At 38.0% G+C, this 27,321-nt stretch overlaps 1 protein-coding gene across 1 annotated transcript in view; it reads right to left on the bottom strand.

Annotated features, from left to right (window-relative positions):
• TMEM117 (transmembrane protein 117) overlaps positions 1 to 27,321 on the bottom strand; it is a 223,597-nt gene that overhangs the window by 51,225 nt on the left and 145,051 nt on the right. The window contains exon 5 of the mRNA XM_084273725.1: positions 24,748 to 24,845. Within this exon, the coding sequence (XP_084129851.1) occupies positions 24,748 to 24,845 (98 nt within the window). The remainder of the gene's footprint in view (positions 1 to 24,747; positions 24,846 to 27,321) is intronic.

Raw genomic sequence — 27,321 nt, forward strand, 5'->3', positions numbered from 1 at the left:
ATAGCAAGAGCTATAGATGTATCCCAACACCTCCTTGATTTTACAGAGCTGAAACATGTCATTAAATTTTAGTTTTGGAAACAAGCAAAAGTATACATGTGAATTTAACACCACATTTTCACGTCTACGTATGTTCTGTGTTATTTGGATTTCTAGGTAGTTGATTTAAGACAAACTTACTGATTTTCACAAGACTCAATTGACAAAATATGTCAGAAAGATGGTAAGAATCAATTAATAAATAAACCAATTCATTCATTCCTTCTTTTTTTTTTTCCAATTATTGAATTTACTAGCATTTTTTGTATTCAGAATCTATTTCATAATTAATGAAACTTTAGCCCTGTTCAAAGGTTTCCTACAAAGACAACACTCTGAATGTTTTCTTCAGGATCTTATGGACTTCTTTCTTTTTTGTATTTAAATTTCAATTTTTTTCCCAAGTCACATGTGAAATCTGCTACATTTTGGCTAGAGCCAAGTGAACGACTGATCATTTTTATTTTTATAACACAGGGTATTTTTACATATGGTTTACTTCAGTACAATTAAAACATTTCATCAGGAATTCAGATTCAGCCAGAAACTTAAGAACAGGTGGGGTTTTTTATAGAAATCTATATGTGAACTAACATATCTAATCTCTCATTACAGTCAACAGAGATGTAGTGTGAGATATGCTTGACTAAACATACGTGTTTTGTGTGATTTTGGGGGCATTATGGAATACCTTGTTTGGCCTCCAGATCCTGCAACAGAAGGTCTCCGCTGAGACCTGTGTCATGTCTACCAGGCCTGTGTACTTTCAGTAGTTAGTGCTGATCTTTAGGCACCTGAATTTCACCTTTATTCAGTTGGTGGAGTCCAGAAAATGATTCAGGTGACAAAATACAAATTTCTCCTCAAGGCAAACTGAAGGACCATCATCTGGTCATTAGTCAGAGCTCCACTGGCTCCACAGTCAGAGCTGGCATGTCAATATGCAGAGCTGAATCTAAAAACTGAAGTCAGTTTTCAATGTTTCAATTGCTTTTAAGAAATAACAAAAACCCTGCTTGAACTGGAAAACAAATACATTTTATTTAGGAACTTTCAAAAGCCATCTTTGACTAAAATAAAAAAAAAAAGTTCTATATAGAAATTGTCAGAATTGTTAGAATTGAAAAATGCCACCGCAAAGCTGGGGATGGCTTGCTTTTTAAAACACATTCTAGAAAACCGAAACAACTTTGCAAAGCATTTTGATGTTGCAGTCTTAAAATTATACTTGCATCTTTTTTTGAAAAAACAAGAACAAACCCCATAAAATTTCCTGCTGTCTTTGTGATCATGAGTTACAAAGCATTAAGGCTAAAAACGGAGTCTGATTTTATCTATGTAGAACATATGGAACACCTTGTCCTTGCCCAGATGCTGTCATGTTGCTGCTATTAAACAAAGCTTTTGATAAGAGTAGGTGGGAGGGCTGTATACTATACACTTAAATTCTTATGGCTTGTCAGGCAACATATTATATCCACAACCAAACTGAAAAAAAGCAGTTTAAATTTAGAATAAGCTAATCATAACAGTTTAATAGCTTTCTATGTTTTGGACTAGATTAGCTGTATATTTTATCTATATTGTAGTTTGATGGAATAAGAAATTTCTCATTATTTTAGGTTTCATCCACCATGGTATCTACGCGATGTAACTCCTCATTCATCAAGATGTTGTGCTTTTTACAATTACATTTGTGCAAATTCTATCAAAGCAAAATATAATTACAGTTGTTTTGAACTGCTCTTTAATGTTTTTTTTTCCTAAGTATTTTGAATAAATGCAGTCTCTTTCATCTAACAAGTTGATTATATTTTGATTAAATGTATTTCCGAAACAACTCCAACACACACAAAAAAAAGGGGAAAAAAAAAAGAGCTTTAATCTTGCCTCCTGAGCAACACATTTTTTATGTCAAAAATCTTTCAAGGAATATCAATTTTACCTTAGTAAGAAAAGAGCATTAGTGGACAGCAAGCTAAGCATGAGCTTGTCATGTGTGCTGGCAACAAAGAGGTCTTAACAGTGTCCAGACTGTATGAACAAGAGCGTGGCCACTAGATCAAGGGAAATCATTATTTCCCTCTACTCCACACTTGAATATCACTTGCAGTGATATTCTGGATATGGTCTAACAAAATGCACTAAAGTGGAGGTCCCCACAGTGGTTGGAAGCTGAAGCAATCATCCTGAGAGGAAAGGCTGAGAGACGTGGGCAAGTTCAGCCTGGAGAAAGGGTGGCTTTGGGGGCACCTAATAGCTTTTGCCCAGTATCTCTGGGTAGCTTAGCAAGAAGATGGACCAAGCCTCTTCCCAGCAGCTCATGACAGCAGGTCAAGACACATTGCATATATTGAAACATGAGAGACTCAGACTGAATATAAGGAAAAACTACTTCTGATGAGTCCTGTCAGGCAGTGGAAGAGGCTGTCCAGAAAGGCTCTGCATCCTTCATCCCTGGAGTTTTTGAGACCCAACTGGAAAAGCTCTGAGTAACTTAGTCTCAGTCCAGAACTGAACCTGCTTTGAGTAGGAGACTAGAGTCCTCCTGGGATACTGAATTCCAGCCTGAATTATCCTTTGATCTCAGACTCCTATGATACTTTCCCTCCAACATAGAATCCTAGAAGCCAATCATGTAAGTTATACATCATTAATATTTATGAGGGAAACATGATCTTACCATCCAAAAAGCAATCCTATTTGCCTAAAGGAAAAAATGTGAGCAGAAATGGCATCTAGTCTCAAACCAAAAAAATATATTACAGTTTCTAGTGAAAGAAAATATCTATGCAATCAAAACAGAAGGGCTTCCAAGTTTCAGGTGACATTGTTGCTCCAACTACCACTATAAAGCTAAGCACTCGAAACTTCACTTGACGTTCACAGTAGTGGCAAGGTATAATACTTCTTGCAGATGATTCAAGAATTGATACCAACTCAAAAGATGCTCAGGAAATGAAAGTTAATGTATGTGTTTTTCAATGAGTCCATCCAGTTCTAGTATAAGGCTGACACATGTCTTCTTAGAAGACAAATAAAAATCATGTCTGAATTACTGTCAAGTTAAGCTCTCTAAGAATAGAACAGGTTTTGAAAGAAGAATAAGCAAAAAGAAGCTAATACAGCCACTCACCAGAACACATGCCGAAGGCCAGTGCTACTCTGATAATTATACACCTAGTTCTGTGACAGTATGAATATTGTCACTTTTCCAGTGACAGATGAACACAGGGAAATTCCAGGAAGCAAGGAGCTCAAGAGAATTCAAGAATTGTTATTGGCTGAATTCATGAATCTTTGGTTAAAACTTTGAGCTTGTCAGGAAAAGGTTAACCTCCTCCAACAGAAACATTTCAGTATTTCAGGAAAAGCCCCGTGTTCTATCCTGAGACAAATCTGCACTATTTCCCAGGTTATTTTAGTAAAGAGAGATCAGAAAATAGATAAATCCTGGAAGCAATATTGATAATCAGAAAACAATATTGATATTCAGAGAACTCAGCAAAGACACAGTAAACCCAAACTGAGACTTCTCACCCACGTGCCCCCATTAAGACATGCAGCAGATCAGATTAACATTCATCTGCATGGATTCGATCACCATGCCACTGGCTAATCCGAGGAGACTGAGGATCTCACTAGTTTTGATCAGAAATTCCTTCCCACCGATGAGAAACATTTCTCAATGAAAGTTTAGTGATGCATTTCTGGACGTTTCAGTTTTCTCAAAATATAATACTTATAAAATTTTTGTTGCAGAAGTCCCAAAAAAGTGTGAACAGAGGTTCCTCTCTTCCTGAAAGAATTTGTTATCCTTTATTTTCCAGACTTGGTTCCCTTTGACTTATAATGTCCTAGCAAGTAAGACTCAGATGTGAAGATGCTAAGAATTTGCCAGCTGAGTCCCATCTAATTGTAGATTTAAAAAAGCAGGTCTCCTGTCATTTTATTTTAGCTGATGTTCTTATTTGGCATTTAGCACTGTTGTGGTTTGTTGTCATTTTCTGTCTCTTCCCTATTCTTTGTCAGACTTGCTTATTCCTCCTGATCTGTCCACTTGACCCGACTTCAGTTCTGCACGCATTTCAATGCCTTCCTGGCCCTAAGATTTGACAGTGTTTTAGTGATCTGGGATTCATGCAAATGACTAAGGACACCTTAGTGGGATCAAAGGAAGGGCCACAGCCCAGTGCCAGAGTTCAGGCACTGGGGATTGACAGCAAGTGGAAAAAGGCATCAGCTTTAATATCTTGTGGGATGTATCAGTGGCATTTGTTGTTTCTCACACAGTCTTCACTTGAAGATCTCTTTAGGGAGAGTAGGAAATCAACATCGCACCTCTTATGCTTATCCAGCAAGGTAGTTCTTTCATCAGAGTCAACTTTTGCTTTGCCTATATGATTATACCAAACTCAAAATAGCTGGGTACTGAGAGAGAGACCCTGAGTTTAATAGACAAAGTGTTGACATAAATTTTGATAAATATATATTCTGTCCTTAAAATTCTGTTGGACATTTTACACAACACTGATTGAGTCCCCACCAGTTTTACCAGAACATTTTTTATATGATCCTTTTCTTCCTACATCTTCAACATCCATGTTTGACAAGCATAAAAGCCCACAGACTTTCTCTCCATAAAAGCTTACAGACTTTCTCTGCATCACTTACATGATTGCTTAATCAGTCTCCAGCAAGCACCCACAAAGAGCATACAGAGGAATACTTTTGCAAGGGCCGTATTTTGCAGCTTTCTCTCAAAACAGGGAACCTTTGCATTGTTGCTGACACTTGAAGCAAATCAGCACTTGGAATAGATGGGTGCACTCAACTTGATGCACTCAATTGAGCCACCAATGTGCGCTTGCAGCCCAGAAGGCCAACCACATCCCCGGTTGCATCATAGGAAGTGAGGACAGTGGATCAAGAAAGGTGATTGTCCCACTCTGCTCTCATGAAACCCCAAATGGAGTCCTGTGTCCAACTCTGGAGCCCTCAGAACAAGGACATGGACCTCTTGGAGCAGGTCCAGAGGAGGGCCATGAGGGTGATCAGAGGGCTGGTGCACCTCTCCCACGAAGACAGGCTGAGACAGTGGGGGTTATTCAGCCTGGAGAAGAGAAGGCTCTGGAGGTACCTCAGGCCTTGCAACACCTGAAAGGTGCTTGTAAGAAAGCTGGGGAAGAACTGTTCACATGGGCATACAGCAATAGGACCAGGGACAATGGTTTTAAACTAGAGCAGGGTATATTTAAGTTGGATATTAGGAAAAAAGTTCTTCAATATGAGGATGATCGATCACTGGAACAGGTTGCTCAGAGAAGCAGTGGAGACCCCATCCCTGGAGATGTTCAAGGTCAGGTTTGATGGGGCTCTGAGCTACCTGATCTAGTGAAAGATGCTCGTGCTTACTGCAGGGGTTTAAACTAGATGATCTTTAAAGGTCCCTTCCAATCTAATGCATTCCATAATTCTATGATTCTTTGATCAACAACCACTGGAGGGACTAGGATCAGCCAAATTTTTAGACCTTTGCAGAGCAAAGAACTACATCTATTTCACAAAGGCTGTAAAATGGAGGACAGTTTTTGCAAGTGGATGTATGTCATGGTATTGCCCCAGACAGCAGCTGAGCACCACACAGTCCTTACTCACTTTCCCTCCACAGAGGGGAGTAAGTGGGGGAGGAGGAAAGAAAAAAAGTGAAAACCCAAGGCAAACTTCACAGATAAGAATAGTTTGCTGGAATAGCAAAGGGAGGTAGAAATAGTAATAATAGGCCTTAAATAGCAAAATATACAAAATTAGTGATACACAATGGAGGTCTCACCCAACTGCACAACTCAGGCCGTACAGCTCAGAGCCACCCTGAAGCTGGATGGTCCCTAAACTGCACATCCTGGAGCCATGCAAGCCTCCCCCACCAGCCTCCCCTGCTTTATGCTGAGAATGATGTGACGGTAGGGAATACCTTCTTTCGTTAGTTTTGGGTCACCGGTCCCGGTTGTGTCCCCTCCCAGCTTTCTGGGCATCCCCCACCTTCTCATTAGGGCAATACGAACAACTGAAAAGTCCTTGACTGTTTGGCAACAATTAAAAACATCAGTGTATTAATCAGCACTGCTCTCATCCTAACTCCCAAACACAGCACTACACCAGCTACCTGAAAGAAAATTAATTCTATCCTAGCTGAACCCAGGACAATGTAGTCTCTCAGAAAGCTTTGTTTAGTTGCTTTGATTAACTTTGTCAGTATTGTCTTCAGTTTTCTCATTGTACAGAGCTGATACTAAATGCATTTAGCTAGTTCTTCTCTGAGGTTTTTGGCATTATGTTCTTGCTGGGAGCCTTGAAAATAACTGTCATCTCTAGCAGAGGCCTTGAAAGATGACTGTGACTTACAATCATTCCTGGGCCTTTCCAACCACTACTGTCAATCTATCAGGAAGATTTCTGGGTTGATAACCTCATCAATGTCTACTAAAAAAAGGAAATCTATTTCATCCAAGGCAGTAGCTATCTTCACTCAGTTAAAGCAGGTCTTCACTTTGCAGAGGGGATATTTTGAGGGTCTATTTAGGGAAGAATGGACTTTACATTGAAAAATACCCAAATACTGTGAAGTACTATACTAGACCAGCTTTTTTTTTGAGTTTGAAAGTGTTCACAAACCCTATAACCAATGGCTGCTTATATATGCACATCATTCAACTTTTAAAGGTGACTTCAGAGATGGATTATACAGGACTGGGGCAACCACCAGTGATGCTATGAACAGTAATTGCAGAACACCACAATATCTCCTCTGCAGCCATTTCCCCTCAAAGCAAGATGTCCATTGCTGCACTCAGTCCAAGACCTGTTATAGCCCACAAGTTCTTGAGAAAATGCTTCATCATAGAATAAATATAAACAATGCTTCCACTGCCTAATGCTGTTACCAATTTCTCTGTCAATCAAATTAAAGTTTCCCTGAATTTGCATAAATCTAAATGCTGGGACAAAACATGTTTAATTCTATTTACATTTCTGGAATTTCATTTGCATCAAATTGTTTTAAAAGACAGGATGTGTGGCTCTGTAATGAATGACACTAGAAAAGGCTCTGTTGCTTTACTTAGATGGGAAGAAATGAGCATATGAAGGTTTTTGGCTACAAGGCATAATTCAGAGATAGTGTATAGATCACTTGTTTCTTAAGAAAATAAATATATTCATCATTCACTTTGAAGTATCAAGACTATTTTCTAGATGGACTTGCCATGTGGACAAATGTCCTCAACTCTTAGGAAGACTGCAACAGAACAATTCATGATGTGAAGACCTTTGGAATTAACTAATGAACTATTATCTTATCTCAGGTGAAAGCTGCTTAAAATCTCAGCCTCTGCTTAACATACTATGCTGGCAATAAGTGCCTGCTGTGTTGATACTTGTCCACCTTGGGCCCTGCCATCAATTTTATTCAATAAGCCTACCCTGGGAACTCCTTAAAAATAAAATGTTTAAAAACATCTCCAAGACCTGTCTACATATGTTAGCACACTGTGTATTACAGGGCAAGGAAATGTTACACTTGTTCTTTTTGTAACCCAAGGCCTGATAAGAATTGTTTAGTTTTAGTTCATTTATTACTGAAAAATTTAATAATATGGAGCAAATTGAAACACTTCTTTACTTTTTTGGTTGTTTTATAACATAGTCATACCTACTGCCAAAGCTACCTCTTATTAATGCTCATTCAGCTTGCTCATGTTGCAAAGAGAATGATAAAACTGAGCTCCAATAAGCAGTGGATGTCCCAATGAGCCCAGCAATGCCACAGAACCAAAAGTTTCCTGAAACAACCCAAAGCATAGACCTTAGATGGCAGCATCTATACCACATCCACACAATCAGACTTTCCAAATGGGCTAGTAATATCTTCTTTCCCTTTCTTCTCATTCAGGGAGAGACACCAAAGTTGAATCCTGCCTCTCTGGTCAAGGAGCTCTGGTTTTGTCCTTGTGCTGGGAATTATCTTAAACACAGCAAGTCACATCACTGCAGATATCCGAATGACATGAATGATCTTAAAAATCAGAATGATAAAACTGAGGAGATAAATTTGAATAATGGTGCTACAAACCAGCGGTTTATGCCTCCTAAAGTTGTTTAACTCGCCTCTATTTCCAAACTGATCAGAAAACACACAAACGAACATATTAAAATTGCTTGAAAAGATGGACAGACAGTTAAAATTCATGAAATTTTCCCATGGCCCAGTGAAAGATCCTATGACACTGCTTCAATGGGTGTGTTATGCTAGAATCCTAAATCCATAGTCAGGGAATTATATGTAAATGGCTGGATTTCCTGGAGTACCGCAAGCTCCACAAATCTAGGGTAGGCATATATCCTATATAAATAAGGGATAGTAAATTCTGATGGTCAAGGTATGGATTTTTCAGCTATGATTCATTTGCCTGGAAGGGTAAAGCATTTTTCATATGCACCACTTTCTGAGTACACGTGCCTAGATCTTAGAGTCAGCTTCTTTTATTAATCTGATTTTGCTATTGTGAGGCACAACCTGCTGTCACAAGACACATTACAGTTTAGAACTCCACGCTACAATGGGTAAGCATGCAACTTCTTCTGACACTCATAAAGCCAGATTATTTGCCCACCTATCATAAGAAATAACCCAACCTTGTTTCTGAGACAAAAATCAGAAGGAAATAAATCTTAGGTATATTATTATTACTCAATATCAGAAAATAAGCTTTTAAGAAAGACAACAAAACAACAGCAAAACTCAATAAATAGATGGAAAAAGAGCCTGATGAAGTGGAAACAAAAAAACCCACAGACAACCAGCACCAGAATTTTGCTTACTGATTAACGGGAAGATACAAATCAACATTGTGAAAAAAGAAATATAGAAGTTACAAGAGGGAGAGGTAAGGAAAGAAAGTGTTTAGGACTAAACTAATCAAACAGTGTATCTGTCATTGTATGCCTCAGAAATCTATTTTATGGATGCCATGGAGCTTATTAAATATTGCAGGAAAAATATCCCCCAGAACAAACTGAAAATAAAAAAAGCTGCTGCTATCTGAGACAATATTAGAGTTTCATTGGAGACTACTGGGCTTTTACCATTGATTTCAAAGATGAAGGTCAGGTGCTTATTTCAATAAACTTAGGCTGCCGTTCTTCTTCACTAGGAAAAGTCAATCATCTTGATAGTTAAAGTGGATATCAAAAACTATCGACCACAACTGTTCACAATCACAGAGGTCCTTAAGTTTGCAACATCACCAAGGTTGCTTAGCTTATGCTTGAGTTGAAGGTCCTAAATTAATTCTGCTTCTCTAGAAAATGGTATGACTTGGGGGCACTTCCATGACATATTGCTGCCGTCTCCAGTAATAGAGGTCATATTAACACAGCAGTTTTTGCAAGCATTATTGATATTATTAGCAGTTAAAGATTTAATTATTGATATAAACAGAAATTTTTTTTAGACCAGAGGAGAATCTTTTGGGAGCTCTGAGGCCTCACAACAGCCTCAAAATTAGTTAAAGAAACAAAAGCACGTTTCAGGCTTTAGCTCAATGTTTACTTTACACTGATGCCTTTGCTCCACCGTGCCATTTTCCACCAGTACTTTATGCCATTACTGGAACACAAGCTCTCATTCCACTAATGTTATTGCTTAAAGAACATATTAAGATGCTGGTGTTTTCATATGGGAGATATCCATACATCTTCCACAAGTAATTACATTACCAGTAATCCTTTTAAAAGGCTGCCTTTGCTCAGCTGCTTTGCCAATAGCTCTAAGCTTGGTTATATGACAATCCCACTTACTCATAGTGCATGAATTGATAACAGATGAAGCAACTAATACACTGGTGCTTTCTGATCAGTGACAAATTGTAGAACTGAGACCCATCAAAAGAAACAAAGTCTCTTTACAAAGCCCCAAATAGCTTCGTTTTATTTATTTATTACTGAAAATAGACCAAAGAATTAATGACCCTGAAAATAGCATGTGTTCTTTTATACATTTCTCAAAGAAGGATAATTATAAAGAAATATTACCACTAACTTTTTAAAGAGCTCTGGCATTCATGATTGTATGGAAAAGCAGCCTCTAGCTACAGAGGCTATAGAACCATCTCTTTCATGAAGGATAAAAGCCTTGATATGAAGATGTGGGATACAGGCCATATCATGCAATACTCTAATTTGAAGACCTAATAATGCCGGCACATTCAGGCTAAGAAGTTTTGCTAAATACTCAAACATTTAATTAATTCTGACAACTGCTTCGCATACTGTGAATGATGTCAAATCTATTAATGAATAAAAACTGTTAACCTGAATACTAACACTGCACTTTTCTACTAGAGAGTCTACTCCTTGCTCCTGAGATGATGATTAAAAATAGCAACTGTCACTGTATCTGTCAGTCAGTGGATACACAGACGATGCAGGAGGCAGTGTGCAGAAGTGGTTTTGGACCATCAAGCAGCAGTACACAGAAAGGCTGTGAATAAATTAAACCAAAAATATAAGCCTCAGGCTGATGTGTTTGAACTTCACTGCAAACATTCTTCATACATATTTAATTGCTCCATTGAGACTGTGACTGTTCTGGAGATGTTCCAGGCATTATTTCCATTCCATTAGTACGCTTGCGGTATGTGTAGTCCTTAACCCAAAATGATTGATTCCATAAATGTCTTCCCACTTACTGACCTGAACACTAATTGAGGTTGTGTATAGATTAAAAGAGAGTGTATGCTTCTTGAAACCAGCCAAAATATATTTCAGTCACTGAAACATCTTGTGGCACAAGAAGAAAGTGGTACTTCTAACTGAAGACACCAAAATACTGCTTCACAGAAACCTTTCAGGTAGGAAGAAGTGGAAATTATACAAAGGGTTGAAAAACTCCACTAAACACTTTAAACAGAAGTTTAATTCAAAGTACATAGCCCCACCTTTCTGAAACATAACCCTATCTTTCTTTGAAATACTATTACTGCATCACCAGATGCTTTTGTCTGTGCTTGCATCTGGTAAATTCATTTGCTTTGGGAGAAAGTATAATTTTTTTACATTCCATAAGAATAAAACTAAAGAAGTTCAGATAATTTTATCAATTCAGCTGCACACAAGGGGAAAAGCTGAGTGTTTTAAAGGTCTTATTCAAAACAAGATAATGTGGAGTGTAAATTGGTCTACTCTGAAGCTAAACTTTCCCTGTTTAAGTTATTAAAGATAAGTATGATTCATTTGTAAGCTGCCCTGAGGAAACAATCCTGAAGATCTCCATAAGCACTGCCTGGCTTCTGGGTTAACCTGAAAACTAATTTTAAACTATGAATACTTAAGACATTAAAACGAAAATCAGTTGTATCGCTTCTTTATAAGAGAGGTATGTTCATGTGGCTCAGCTTGTATCAAACATTGGAAGAATTGCTGGGAAACACATGCATTGTATTTTTTTTTAATTAAGTTGAGGACCATGATTATGTTCGACTTTATGTGACAGAATACTGCAGAGAAGCCTGGAAAAGAGATCTGGACCTGCCTTTGAGAGAAGTTTCATCCTGAGAACTCATGAACTAAAAATGACATTGCCCTTGCGTGCACTGTCTTCCTCCATATTGTTCATATGAAATTTATTAAATGTAAAAAATATTATTTCCCAGCTCTTTCAACTCAATATAAGGTTTAAAAGTCAGGTAAGATAGTTCCAGCTTGCTTACTGTCATTGAAAACATGCCTCACTCTATTTTCTTGCTGAAGACCTATGCTTCCTGCGCTGTGCCAACTGACCTTTAATATTTTGTTAAATGAGGTCACATCAAAGCATGTGAATACCTGGAAGCTGAACATGAGTCAAAGCCCATATTTTTTTACTCACATGCTACTTTTGTGAGCAGCAAATCTGCATTTGTAGATGAAGGATGCAGCACATCTCTGTGCCACGTTTCTTTTTAAAATTGCCAATTCCAGAGAGTACCCCCCCTGAGGCAGAATTCACCATTTTTAATAGCTATTTGTTTTGAAACAATGGCCATGAGTAGTTGTTTAGAGGAAATTAATTTACTAAAAGTTTTAAATGTATTATTTGTTTCAGTTTGTAGTTGAAACACCTCAGGGTACTTCACTATTTAAAGCTCCAACAACTGTGTATAAATTCACATAAAAATTACCAACCCATCCAAATGAAAAGTAACCAACCAGAACAAGAAAGAAAAGCAAAATAAAATATCTATCCTGCGCATTTTACACATTGTGCAGTTCCCCAATGTATGAAAAAGCAGAAAGGCCCAGGAGGTTGCACTGGAGCTAGCACAGTCACACAATCACAAAGAGAAGTTTTGCTCAGAACTGGGAGAAAGTTGCATGTTCTGTCTTTAAAATAAGCAACAGTTTGGGTGGTTTTTTTTCCCAGCATATCTTTGAATAAACTAAAACTGTCATAGTAAGTCATGAGACTGAAATGAAAATGTCCTCCATTCCAATGCAATATTTTGAAAATTTCATGGCCTTTGTCCTCTACCTTCCCAACTGTGAGGTATTCTTTACTTAATGAAATTAAGATCAGATTACTCTACTGCAGAACTAGTGGATTCTGGTAGGATGTGCAAAAAAAGAAATGGGGAAGCTGTGAACGTGAGTATGAGGAACAAACCTTCCAAAAATATGAGCCTTTCTCAAGGCTGAATAGGGTCTTTTTTCCAACTGTTGCCAATGGCTTTGCCTTACAACTTCAGTCATCACAGACAAGAAGGGCTGATGCCCTTTCCATTGAAATCCAGAAATATTTACTGCTTGTCTGCACAAGAAGTAGCACCATGCTTACCAATGTACCAACACAATCAGTAATACAACCGTAAACTGCAGTAAAGGTGTTATTTCTTCAAGGAAAATACAATTCTTTTCAGGAAGTAAAGAATCTGAAAAGATGGAAAATATTTAGCACTTTATTAATAGTATATTTGTTTACACACTACTTGCTGAAGCTCTGGAATTTGATTAGTCAGTATGACAAATTCATTATGTCCATCAGGATTACTTCCTGCTAGGCAAACCACTTCAAATATGCATGGTCTGAAACTTAACTGCTATTGTAAAGACTTAACTGCTAACATGATTTTTTTGTGTTGTTAAAAAAAAAAATAATCCAGAGAAGACTCTGAAGTATCAAAACATATATTATGAAACCAAGAGCCCTGCAGGGCACCTTTGTTAACAACTTTTTGTTGTGATTTTATTGACAATTTAATCTAGCCTTTGTTTTAGGCATTGCTTTCTCCACTGTCACAATTACAGACAGACAACATGCAGTTATTTGAAATACAAATATAGTCACAATATTCTCATTGTGTTATCCAGCCTAAAAAAGATATTTTGAAGTTGAATGTGTTGATTAGGGTAGCTGTCAACAAATTAATTTAATTTTACAACCCTGCTGATTTTTTTTAAAGTAGAAAAGCAAGAGAGATACAAAATGCTCCTTATATCTAAATGAAGGTTTTATACTAGCACTAAGAAATCGTATGTGCATTCATATGTATAGATGTGTTAATGTATCCTGAAACATTAGTTTTAATTAAGTTTTTATTTTTACTGGAATGGTCCTATTTTGACAGTGGCCATGGGTTGTAAGAATCTGAAGAGGACAGGATGGGATACAGGATGAATCATAGAATGTTTTGGGTTGGAAGGGACCTCAAAGACCATCTAGTTCGAACCCCTTGCCATGGGCATGGAGACACTTCACTAGACCAGGCTGCTCAAGGCGCCATTCAACACAGCCTTAAACACTTCCAGGGATGAGGCTTCCTCAACCTCTTTGGGCAACCTGTTCCAGTGCCTCACCACTCTCATAGTAAAGAATTTCTTCCTAACATCTAATCTAACCCTATCCTCTTTCAGCTTGAAGCCATTCCCCCCCTTGTCCTATCACTACTCACCCTGATGAATAGTCCCTGTCCTACTTTGCTGTAGAACCCCTTGAAGTAGGGTGTAATAAGGCATCCCACGAAGCCTCCTCTGAAGTCTGGCAGAATCTAAATAATAATTTTAAGTCCAGTCTGCAAAAAACCAGAGTCTCATCATCTTTATGTTAGTCTGAAATATCTGAATTTGGATGCAACTAGCTAATTTTTTTTTAAAGCATGACTAATTAGAAAGTAATTCAGCATCAGTACAACCACATTCTGGTCCTGTGCAACACTGTGCACACTGTGCAACACTGTGGATCTCAAGCTGTGATTTCACTGGCACCATTGTTAGTCTATCAATACGTTTGTACCAGCAGAACAGGATGACAAGGTAGAGAGAATTTTGCTAAATTCTATTTGCAAAATTCTGTACATGACACAAGTCATCTCAGCAAGGATTATTAGGAAAACAAGAGGAATAAAACTTCTAAAATCAGATGCTGAATGGTTGGCAACTGCTATATCCTCCTGAAACCAGTGTAAGACATAACTCATCCAAAGTATCCCCATGGAGAGTGTTCTCAGTCCCCACTGTTAAACAACCTCCTTAACATCGGTGGAACAGTTTCACTGTGTTAGTGCTTCAAGTGACACATGGAGTCCACAGGACCTAAACACAGATAGTTTCCAAACTGGTTGTCACTGGGCACATACCAGTTTCCAAATTGTTTGCTTCTTCATGTGGATCTGAAAGCCAAAGAACACTTGAGAAGATCAGCATCTCTTGTAGCCTTTGTCATGATTAAAAAACTTTGTATTTTTGTGTATTACTAAGGGCTTTCCAGTCCAGAATATGTAAATACTCAATGTTTATGGGAAATACGGGAATACAGGAAAGTTGATGAGTCAGGAGTTCAGCTAAGCACATCAGCAAATTCTAAGGCACAAATTTAAACATGCCATTATGGAGAAATACAATTTTCAAAAAGTACTCCAGCGTTCCAGGAAGAGAAATAATTTAATTGCTTTAATCATCACATTTATTTTACAAAACTGAATTGATTTTTGGAATCCAGCCATGACAAAGTCTATGAACTGTAGCTGTGGGCTTGAGCAGCTGAAGCACTCATTTTCTGATCTCCATTGAATTCTGTGAGCTTTCAAGAGTGCACATCATGCACAAAAACACTGGCCGAGGCTGCACCTTCTCCATGCAGCACACATTGCATGATGGACTCTTTAAAGCTTCCCCAAAGAGACTTGAGGTCAAGTTGAAATGACTATGTTCTGGGCTATGATTTTGCCAGGCTCCTGAACACTGAAGCAAGGATGCAAGGCAGCAGAAATTCTACCTTGATAATCTGAAATGTATCCTTCTGCTGTAGGAATAATAGTCCACACTGTGCATGCTGATCTAAGTGCAATATTTGGAGCTTCTGTCTTGGGGTGGCTGTCAAAATTATTTAATTATACATTGTTATAATTTTAAGTTGCACCATATTTTTTTTTTCCTGCTTAAATGTTCCCACAGCATGTAAGAATCTGACAGCTATATTCATCCTATTGTTAGAGTGGATCCAGAATGAGGACTAGGCGAGCTGTAAACATGAAAGACAGAAAAAGATGGTTTTGCTAATAACAAATGGATTTCTACTGTGGAAGAGGAAGGAAGGGAAAGCACTTAAGCAGAAAGAGGGCACTGACATTTATTCTACTTTCTCTCAGAAAATCTTCCATGGGGTCTGAGTGGAGGTGGAGGTGTCTCTTACTCAGCAAAAAACTCTGCAGAAGGTGCTAAAAGAGGACTTGCTTCAACATCACTTCTACAACTGGCCCTGTGCCTGAACTGAGGATTGCATTTGCCTATTTCAAACAAAAGAACCTTTGAAACCTGCTAAGGCAAATCTTCATCTTAGAATTAGAGCTTTTCAGTTTTTGGCAAAGAAGGGCATTTTGTGAAAGCATTGTCATTTGGAAGTGCCGTTACTACTGAAACTTTGCGGATGCTGCACTTCAGGATGTTTTATTAAAGCTACACATCGAGTAAAGTATTTTTAGTAACTCTTCACAGTATACCTCTTGCTCACTAACAGGGACAGAATAAAACATGCTTTTGAAAGAGGTGAAGATAGGTTGCCGTATCCAACCAATTACGAGGGCTATACTTAGGGACCTAGCAATTAGATAGGAATAAAACCAGCTTCTTTTTCTAGCAGGCTATCAGCTATTGAATTACAAGTATGTATAAAATATAACTAAAAACGCTTAAAGAAGGCTGAGGAACTGAAAAGGTATGCTATATGGTACATGCATACTACTGCAGTTCAAAGAAGAAAGCCAAATCAAAGGCAAAACTCAAGTCTCTGGGCCCAGTCCTGAATCCCACTCTAATTAATGGATGATTTTTTTCTCTCTTCAATGTAACTTCAATGAATCTTTTTTCACACCCCACCCCCCAAGACAGGAAATGCTTCCATACGAGAACTTATCAGAGGAACAGTGTTTGCACGGGTGTTTGGAGCTCTCTCCCTCACCTCTACTGCTGTTTTGAGTGTGTGGTTGCGTGTGTGGATGTCCTCCTACTTCATATGAGAGGAAAGCTGCCATGACACACTCACCCTGCCTTTCTGCCAACCTTTCACTTACTCATGCAAATACAAGTACGAAATAATGTGTTTGTTTGATCTGTAGGAGTCTCCATCAGAAAAAAATAAATAGGGCGAGACCTCTTTATGTAACAAGGCAAATGGAAAACCTAATCTTCATCCTAAAGTGATCTCACAGTTATAGAGACTTTTTAATCTGAGAACTCAAAGTTCACTAAGCTTGATTTTGTCTCCCTCATACATCTTCCCTTCTAAGAAGAAAAGTGAGGCGAGGAATGCTTGTTTCACCATTCTTCCTATCACAAATAGAATAGGGGAAATGCATGATACAGCCTTTCCAAATATAGACTGTCATAGGCAAGATACGAATGTCTTTCTTGGTAGGTGAGACAGATGGGAGACTTTCACACACCCTCCCTCACATATGGATACATTTTCTCTGCTTATATATAAGTAATGTTATGCAAAGCATTTACCTCTCATGCAGTGTATTACTAGCCCATGAATAACATGCTCCATGTGGCCACATGGGTGGCCTCTGGACTGTCTGCATTTCCCAAGATGCTCCTAACTCTTTGGCTTTTCCTAGAAAACCCAGGGAAAAGTTGAGACAGGCCATGAGGTTAGTGCAGTGAATACTGTCTTGGAAGCCAATCACCTCATGGCAGGCTTAAAGCCCCAGGTCTGCCTTGCACTTTCCTTCTTGCTTCTGCACACAATGGCAGCATTTTGGGCTATTGCTGAGGGAAGAAAGGGAAGAAGGTAAAGGACAAACATGTTCTACTAGGCATTGAAGTGATTGCTTGTAATAGAAATTACTGGGAAGGCACGAGACTCTTAAAGGAGGACTGAGAGACTATTCCAGTAGAAAACAAGTGGGACTGGTAGAATCAGAGTCATACAATATCCTGAGTTGGAAGGGATCCTTAAGGATCATCAAGTCCAACTCCTGGCTCCACACAGGGCCAACCACATCAGAGCATGGGACTGAGCACATCATCCAGATGCTTATTGAACTCAGTCAAGCTTTGTGACCACTTACCCTGGGGAAACTGTCCCAGTGCCTGACCACCCTCTCAGTAATGGGAGAATAAAAACCTGCTCACTGTAAAAGATCAGGTTCAAGACCATCTAAGGAACCTGAAGGTGCACAGGTCCATGGGACCCAACGATATGCATCTGCGGGTCCTCACGGAACTTGCAAATGAAGCAGCTAAGCCACTCCATCATCTGAGAAGTTTTGGCATTCTGTTGAAGTTCCTGCTGACTGAAAAAGGTGAAAAATAATCCCCATTTTTAAAAAGTGAAAAAAGGGAGATCTGGAGAACCACAGGCTGGTCAAGCTCACCTCTATGCCCAGCATGATCATGGAGCTGATCCTCCTGGAAAACTACACTTGGGCACATGGAAAACAAGGAATTATAGAATCATAGGAGTTGGAAGGGACCTCGAGAGATCATCAGGTCCAACCCCCCTGCCAAAGCAGCTCCCTAGCTCATATTGCACAGAGAGGCATCTCCAGAAGGACACTCCACCACCTCCCTGGGCAGCCTGTCCCAGGGCTCTGTCACCCTCATTGTGTATAAGTTCTTCTGCATGTTGGTGTGGAACTTCCTGTGCTCCAACTTGCAGCCATTGCCCCTTGTCCTGTCCCCACAGACCACTGAAAAGGGGCCGGCCATTTCCCCCTGCATCCCATACTTAAGATATTTATAAACATCAATAGGGTCCCCCCTTAGTCTTTTCTCAAGGCTGAACAGTCCCAGCTCACTCAGCCTTTCCTCATAGGGGAGATGCTCTAGGCCCTTAATCATCTTTGTAGCCCTTCTCTGGACTCTCTCCAGGAGATCCCTGTCTTTTTTATACCAGGAAGCCCGGAACTGGACACAATACTCCAGGTGGGGCCTGACCAGGGCCGAGTAGAGGGGGAGGATCACCTCCTTTGACCTGCTGGTCACACTCCTCCTGATGCATCCCAGGATCCCATTGGCTCTCTTAGCCACCAGGGCACACTGCTGGATCATGGCCAATCTGTCATCAACCAGGACCCCCAGGTCCTTCTCCACAGAGCTCTTCTCCAGCAGGTCATCGCCCGGCCTGTAAGGAGGTGACTGGTGACAGCCAGCAGGACTTCACTATGGGATGAAAACTTTGGTGCCATTCTATGGTGGGGTTACAGAGATGGTGGATAAGGGAAAACCAACTGATGTCATCTACCTGGACTTGTGTCCAGCTCTGGGGTCGCCAACATCAGAAGGACATAGAGATATTTGAGTGAGTCCAGAGGAGGGTCACAAGGATGACCAGAGGGCTGGTGCAGCTATCCTATGAAGACAGGTTGAGAGAGAAGGAGACCTTATTGCAGTCTACCAGTATCTGAAGGGGGTTATAATGGCAGTCTACCAGTATCTGAAGACTGGTTATAATGGCATGTAGTAATAGTAGTAATAGTATGAGGGTCAATGGTTTTAAAATTAAAGACAGTAGACATAGACTTCATATTAGGAAGAAGTTCTTTACTGTGAGGGTTGTGAGGCACTGGCACACATTGCCCCGAGCACTGCGACTGCTCCCTCCCTGACAGTGTTCAAGGCCATGTTGGATAAGGCTTTGGGACACTTGATGCAGTGGAGGATGTCCCTGCTTATGGCAAGGGGGTTAGAACTAGATGGTCTTTGAGGTCCCTTCTAACCCAAACCATTCTGTGATTCTAAATGCTCACTGTGAAGAATTGAATGATGGGAGAACCCTTGTTCTGACAGTGTGGTCTTCATGCACTGAGGAGTAGGAGGAAGGCATCAAAGAATGAGGTCCCAGAAATGGGTCTGAGTCATGTGGTTGTCAGGCTCAAAGCAGTCTGGTCGTTCTTAACCACTGTTACTTTTCCACAGTAGATCTTAGACTAGCACTTTGCCATTAAAATGGAAAAAATATTCTTTAGGACATGAAACAGAGAGCTTTAACAGGATCCAACTTAGGTTTGAATAAGAAACTTTCATATTAATCTTTTAGATAGCGCAATATTTTAAGAAAAAATAAGTAGAAACCTTAAACAACTACCACTTGTACGAAAGAAAGTCCAGTGATTTGGATTATGTTGATTTATTTTCAACATTTTTTCATGGTAATCAACTGTAATTTTACAGCATAGTTTGCCAATAATTGCAAGCATTTAAATAAATGCTATAAAAAAATTTTAGTCATCTCTTGACAAATGATAATCATACTTCTTGACTGCCAGACTAAATCTAACAATTGCTATTCATGGGCAGTTTAATCCTCTCAGAATATATTTAACAATGTCTGCCTAGATTAGTAGTTGGATTGCTCAATATAAAAGTCTCTATGGAAGATTTTACAGAATATTTTGCATTGAGACAAAAAGGAAATTCTAAGGAACTTATTTACTGTCTTGCTTATCCAAATTGAAGCTATTCATTTTGGTTATAGCTGAAGAATAAAAGATTTACTGGGAGAAATAATATTGCCAAATATTTTTATGTTCTTTTACACTATTTATACTATTTATACTCTACCAGGAAATCTGCCTCACCTTCTAAATGACTGCAGGCTTCCGTTCAGTATCACAAGATAAATTACTTAAATATGAAAGAATTGACAGATGAACTTAAACCCCTCCAAAATAGGAAGAGAATAATGTACGTGTATCTATACAATATATATTATAATTATTTTGTTGCTTTGTGCAGAAGTGTTTGTGGGACTGCATCACAAAAGCCTTTACTCAAACTTAATGAGAGGTTTGTTTAGTTTGGGTTGGTAAATAATTTAGGCTGACAAAGCTATAATGTCAAATTAGGGTTTTTTCTCAGCACAGCCTACAACGAAAAGACCGGATGTTTTAAGAACCTGTCTTGTGAAACAACTGTATGAACTACACTCATATACGTGAAAGTAACGTAATTATCCTGTGTGCATTTATCATCTTGACTGTGAAAGCACAGAATTCAGAAATCAAACTAATCAAAACAAACACCCAAATAGGTGCATAATAGAAAATCACTTCAAGAAACTATGTTTTATTTCTGTGTGGGAGACATGGTAATCTATCTCATAAGGAAGCTTCCCTTATTTGTGGGGTAAAAAATATTGTCCAATTAAGAATCCTACACAAACCCATGTTTAACACAATCCTCTATGAATGCAACATATATACATGAATTAGTACTCCATGGCAATTCAGAACAATTAATTTGAATAAAAGCTTTTAAACCTGTATTTCTCACTTGCTGAATCAAAGTACTGTGATTGATAATATATATTTCTGAGTGCATGTAGCTTTGATTTTATTGAAGAAAGGTTACGGAAATACATCCTAAAATAACATTCTTTAGTTTGCAAATTCAAACACAGCAAACAGAAGGAATCACAAAGTTGCAGTTCTCCACATTACCTTATTTCTTCTCCATGTTGCCATGTTCTTTGTTTTATTTCAGACAGGAGTCCTGTATCAAAGACTCGATATTGCACCGGTGAACACATACAATAAATGTCTAGCCAGGGACAATGTGGAAACAGATTCCAGTCTGCTGCTTGCACATTCAAATGTTCGGTTTGTATATATTATTCTGGCACCCTGTCCACAATCAATATTCAGCTGCACAATCCACCGTTACCTCTACACTCCCCCATTTTGATAATCTACTGTTGAATATCAATTTTCTCTTCCCTGGTTACACCAACCTCAGAGCAGCTTTTTTCCTCTCTTCTAGCAATCTCATTTCTTTTTGGTGCTGTTTGTTTGTTCCCTGTAGCTAAAAGTTCACATGAGGAACTCTTTATGTCTTGCTTATTATAACATCCCCCCACACACACTCTTAGGAAAGTTCTGAGGACAATTAATACTGGAACAGTTTGTCAAGAGAAGGAATATTTGGATCTTGCCTCTTAACCAAACCTCATGCGCAGCCTAGAGATACCCTGGGGGATTTTAGTCTAGCTACTATGCTCAATTCTTCACAGGATGGGTGGGTCACAGCAGAGGACATTGTGATGAGGAGATAGTGATTGTAGGCACAAACTAGGCAGAAGTTAACCACAGCCCTTGGTGGCAAAGACCTGTATGTTAACGTGAGCAACAGCTACATAACCTGAGTAGAAAGGAGTTCAATGAACTCCTGAGTGATGGGCTAGACAAAAGAAAATAGCAAATGGACATATTTTAAGCTAGCTGAGCTGCTTGTGGAAGAATTGTATTGCAAAGGCATTCAAAAGGCAGTCAGAATCCTCTGGAGCAACCAACAACCAGTTGCTGACAATGTTTCCAGGGAATGATTTAAAACAGGAGATGATAAGCTAAATCAAAAAACCTTTGCTAATTAGTTGCATTGGAAAGCTGAAAATATTTCCAAACGCGAAACACAAAGCAGTCACGTGATCAACTTGTAAAAACAAGTGGATGGTGCCTTCATGCCCATGACAACCCACCTGTCTTTGGTACGTTTATAGATACTTTCTAATTTTACAAACTAAACCTGAAAATAAAATGATGTTAACAGAAAAACAAGTCCAGTGTGTATCTAAATTTTTTGTTTCATCAACCACTTGAAGCTGTGCATCACATATCTTGTATTGGGGATAATTAAACCACAATGCACTGTATTATACTATCTCTGCTAAACAGGTGTGCCACTAGTAAATGTCCTGAATAAATGGATTTTGGCATACCATTATCTGTGTAGGACATACTAATGAGGATGCTTCATTCAGGACATTTTGGAAATGAGGCTGCTCACATCACACTGCTTAAGCAACAGTAAACGAAATACAAATACCCCACATTATCATGCATAACATTATCAATACTTTAACTCTCCCCTCTATTTTTCCTAATTATTAAGGAAAATAAAAGCCTGCTTTTACTGATGTCTAATGTGTGCCATCTAAATAATGTCTCTAGAGAGCGTAGACTGTAGACTGTTGTCCAAGGCTGTTTTATTTTACTACTTAAACCTAAAAATAAATGTATTTATTTCACACTTTAGGTTTTGAAATCCCCATAAAACATGCTCTTTAGTATGAGAATCATGCATGAAAAGAACTATAATTTTTCACCTTATCTCCAACTTAAACCTTTGGTAAGATTTGTTAATGAGAATACTATTTGAAAGAAAATAGGGATTTATAAGATTTCAGACAGCACAAAGTGAAAACATTTCTCACACCAATATTAAAATAATTTTATTAGCGTTTTATTGTTCTCCCTGTCTGGCATGTAAATTTGAAATCTCCCTATCATGTCACCTTGCTTTAAACCCTTTTCTTCCATTCTTCCAGTCTTTTTGTGTAATTACGTTTTTTCTTGACTCTTAACTAATTTTTCCAGTCTTTCAGACAAGGCCATTCTTCAGACAAGGGTAAAAAAAATCAATGATGTTCTAGACTGAGCTTTTCGCTGACTTAACTAAATTACACCATGATCATTCCTAGCCCTCTTAGTACCTATCTGAGCATTTTTTCACTCACCTTTTTGCCCACCCTGGCACCCTGAGACAGAACCTTCCTCTTCACGTCCTGCAAAGATGGCAAGGAGCTGTTTCAGACTCCTGCTCGCTCCCCCCATCCCCGTTTCTTAATTCCAACTTTTCAGTTATGTCTTTTTTTGCACCTAGCTTTCTAAGACCCCTCTTCCATGCCAGCATTTGTCCAATTATTCACCTCACCTTTTAATTCTGTCATGTCACTAATATATATGGTGCATACAAATAATGAATACTTCTAACATAAATGATGGCACACCCCTGTCTTATGAACGTAGCATAAAATTATTATTTTATTTATACCTTTCATTGCACATTTCTGAGTTATTTCCTAAGTGTTCAGCACACTCCATGGGGCTTCCTAATTTTCCTAATTGCTTTCTGTAAAGAACTTTGTCAAAAGGCTTTTGAAAGTCCAAATAAATTAGATCAAGCACTTCTTCCTCATCCATTATTTTGATGACATGTTCAAAGAGTTCTAACAGATCAGAGAGAAGGTTTTCTTTCAGCAAAGCTACCCCAGCTTTTTAGCAGAATTTAATCTGGAGTTTTGCTCATAATTCTATTATTAATGATGTATTCAATCCACTTAGCTAATACGTAACTCAGACTTACAGGACAGTAGGATAATTCTAGTTTGCTGAAAAAAAGCTAAGAAATTAAAAACAATGACCAGATTTTAGCATTCTATTTTTCAATAGGCAACTAAGTGTTAATAAAATTTGTATCAGCTCAGCCCCTTCATTTCCTTAAAAACTTTGCTTGTAGCCAATCAATGTAATTATGCTTTCTTTTTAGTCTTCAAATTTTTCTTATTATTTCCTTTAATTCCTCAATTTGATGTAATATCCCATTTTTGCTACTTAAAAGTACAGGCATTTCATTGTATTTTCCGTAGCAGAATCCATGTAAATAAATCTTCCGTGTAAATAAACTGTAACAGTTTCTTCTAAATCTACCCCTTAAAAACAGCAGGTCTGCTGACATTTTAATGAGTTTTTCTGCTTCTGATGCAGTTGAAAAAAATCTTTGCAATTTCTTTCAACTTCAGCTGCAAGGTCTCCATACTGCTTTGCAGACTATACATTTTCCATCTTCTATTTTTCCTGCCATGATTTATGTTCTTTTTCAAGAATTAATTACTCATGAAGAGGCTACATTTGGGGCCAAATTAACACTTATCCTCACATTTTTTTCCATGATTTTTTAATATCTTTTTTAATAATCTGGGGCTGACTTGCCATTTCAAATCCTATTCATGTGTTAATTCAAAAAATTACTATAATTAATTCGAAGGTCACAAAAGGACATTCACATAACTATTTACCTTAATTACAAGGACTGACAATGGGACATCCAAATATTATTGCATATAGCAAAAACTATGCCACTCAATTATAAACAGTGTCAAAGATATAATAAAAGAAACAGTATATATTTTAAAATTATATCTTTTACAGCAGCTATTTTGATTAGGAATTCTTCACTCATGTACAGCTTTCGTTATGTTTTTGTTAAACTGTTTCATTTTTTTTCAAGCAGTATATTCCATTTATATCTCTTCCTGCAACAGACAATTAGAAGATATATTTTTGGATGTTCTAGAAAAGGCTCATTTACAATAATTTGATTTTACTATTTTCTTACCAGAATAAAATGATCCTAATGTTTCCTTTCTTCCAGAAGGCTCTGGCAGACTTTCCCCAGTCTGGGTAGGGTTTGTCCTGAAGCATCATGTCCGTGACCTACAGGGAAAGAAGAAATAATCAACAGGTAAACTGATGTCACAAAAGAAAGTACTAACAAGGACTGTAGGAACACTATTTTATGTATGACACACCTGCTTCATGTCTGATAATTTTAAAAGTTAGCCAGTAGAAAAAATAGTATCTCTAGCTTTATTTACAACCAAGATAAAGTATAATGTCCTACATATTCTGCCCCCTTTGTGAAAGAAGGAAACCTGTGGAGATCCAAAGGTAAGAGGAGGCACTAGTCTAAAAGTTACAGCAACCTACAATATAGGAACTATGTTACTTTATAGAGACAAAGCTTTCCAGTCCAGCCCAGGAGTGGGGACCCACTTTGCTGAGAGCAGAAATCAGAACTGCAGCAGGGAGTGCAAGCCTGTGAATTAAGCACTATATGCCATTTATAATCTCCTCTCGCTTCCTGGTATCAGTAAGAAAAGTACACTTGGGACTGGAGACATGAAAACCCCTTAAAACTTACACAAAAATTTTTAAAAGTATGAAATATTTATTCTCATTTTCATAATTCCTCTCCAAAGAGACCATCTGTTTCTCTGTCCAGAGACTCATATGCATGCAGTACTTCTGGGTGGTGCTTAAAAGTATTAAAAAAATGACTTCTGGCTAAAATGAGGGAGGTGAATACCCCTCAGGCACTTGCACCTTTGGGAAGCTGGGTTTTCATATCCATTTACTTCAAGTTAACTGTACTCTAAAGCATCAAAAGTTACACTACAGTAAACTCATCAATGCCGTTGTGCAAAAGATCCAGAAGAGTGGAAAGCCTACTCATATGTAAAGATTAAGAAAAGATTTAACAGATAAAGGAAAGAGGGGTGAGCACCTGCTTCAAAATACAGATAAGTAAAACAGATCCTATCTGTCACTGGTATCAGCGCACAGTGGAAAATTACTGTTTTGATTAGTTTGAAATAACTCTTAATGAGATTTCAGAAAGAACTAAGTTCAAATTGACGTTAAGATTTCTTGTTTTTATTTTCCACTACATTTATTTTGATATATGGTGTTTTTAAAATCCAATTTACAATCCAGTGTGTGAGCTACCACTTTCAATCAACAACAAAACCAGCGTTTATCAACAAGAACACATGGACCAGGATTAAATTAAAACTAAATTCAACCTCTAAATTTTGCTTCCAAGTCCATGTGGGGTTAAAAGTGCTCAGCATGTCAGTCTGAAGGGCTGGGCCCAAAGGATTATGAATATGTTAAATAAATAGAAAAACATATTCTAGGATTTTATGGTTTCATTACGCCTAGCCTGAAGAAAGAACAGCTTATAACCCAAAATACCATCTCTACTAATTACTTCTCGTAGGTAAATCTTTTCTCAAATCAGTCTGCAATGATACTTTTTAATAAGATTCCAATTATCTAAATAAATATTGCAATAAATATTTAATGCTGAACAAGAGCTCTGTAAAGATCTGATCCAGTTCTTTAGTAACACCTTTTTTCTCTTAGGAAGAGCCTACATAGTATTGAATATTTGCAAGAGTGGGTATTTCAAACTAATCAAATTCCATTTTCAAAATATTTTCTTCAGATGCTTCCTGGAAAATACTTATTATATTTGGTAGAAGGGTACAATCTGCCACTCTATGACCAATTATTAGAGTAGCATGTTCCATAAGAGTGACATTCAAGAAGCAGACATTTTCTGAGGAAAATGGCAAGACAAGGCAGGAAATGTTCTTTCTGATATCAGACAGTTGGTCTTTCATCTCCCAGCTTTGGCATTTATTTAAAGTCATATCACCAGATCAATGTCAGGTCGGTTGCAGCTAAATTGGCTGAAGCAGAGACAGTCATTAAAGGGATGCATTCCATAAAGAGAAATCCAATTACCTTTTGCATTAGAGAAATCAAATTCATTTTCTGGTTTGGTCAAGGACAGTCACTGTGGAAAATGCCTCACAGGAGAAAAGCACTCAACACTGTCATGGTGCAAATAAATTTTAGATAGGAACATCAAAAACTCATTGCTGCTCTTAGAAAGATGTTTTTAGAAAAAGAAAAAAAAATTAATTTGCACAACTTAGTAGAAAGAGGCACGTGAGTGTGTATTTTTTCCTCTGGGTTTTGCATCTCACAGACAGTGCAATCTCTGGCCAGCAAACATTTCTCTCTGCTTTACTGGGCTACCTTTGACAACACCGTTGATATTGAAGAATAAAAAATAACTGATCACTTCAGTAATTTTCTGTATGCAGCCATCTCACATAATGAAGATAAAATAGGGAAAGTCACTTATAATGTAATTAAGTAATGCATTTTTTCTTGAACTAAAAGATGCAATATGCTTTAATCAATTAATTACACTGCTTCAGTACAGAAAGGAATGGCCCCTACACATAATGACCATACACTCTTTCATTTTATTTAGTGTCTCATGAGAAAAACGGCTACATTGTAGTAAAATGCAGAAACAAAGCTGCATAATAGACAG

Source organism: Gallinula chloropus (genome assembly GCF_964237585.1).
Source record: "Gallinula chloropus genome assembly, chromosome: 1".
NCBI lineage: Eukaryota > Metazoa > Chordata > Aves > Gruiformes > Rallidae > Gallinula > Gallinula chloropus.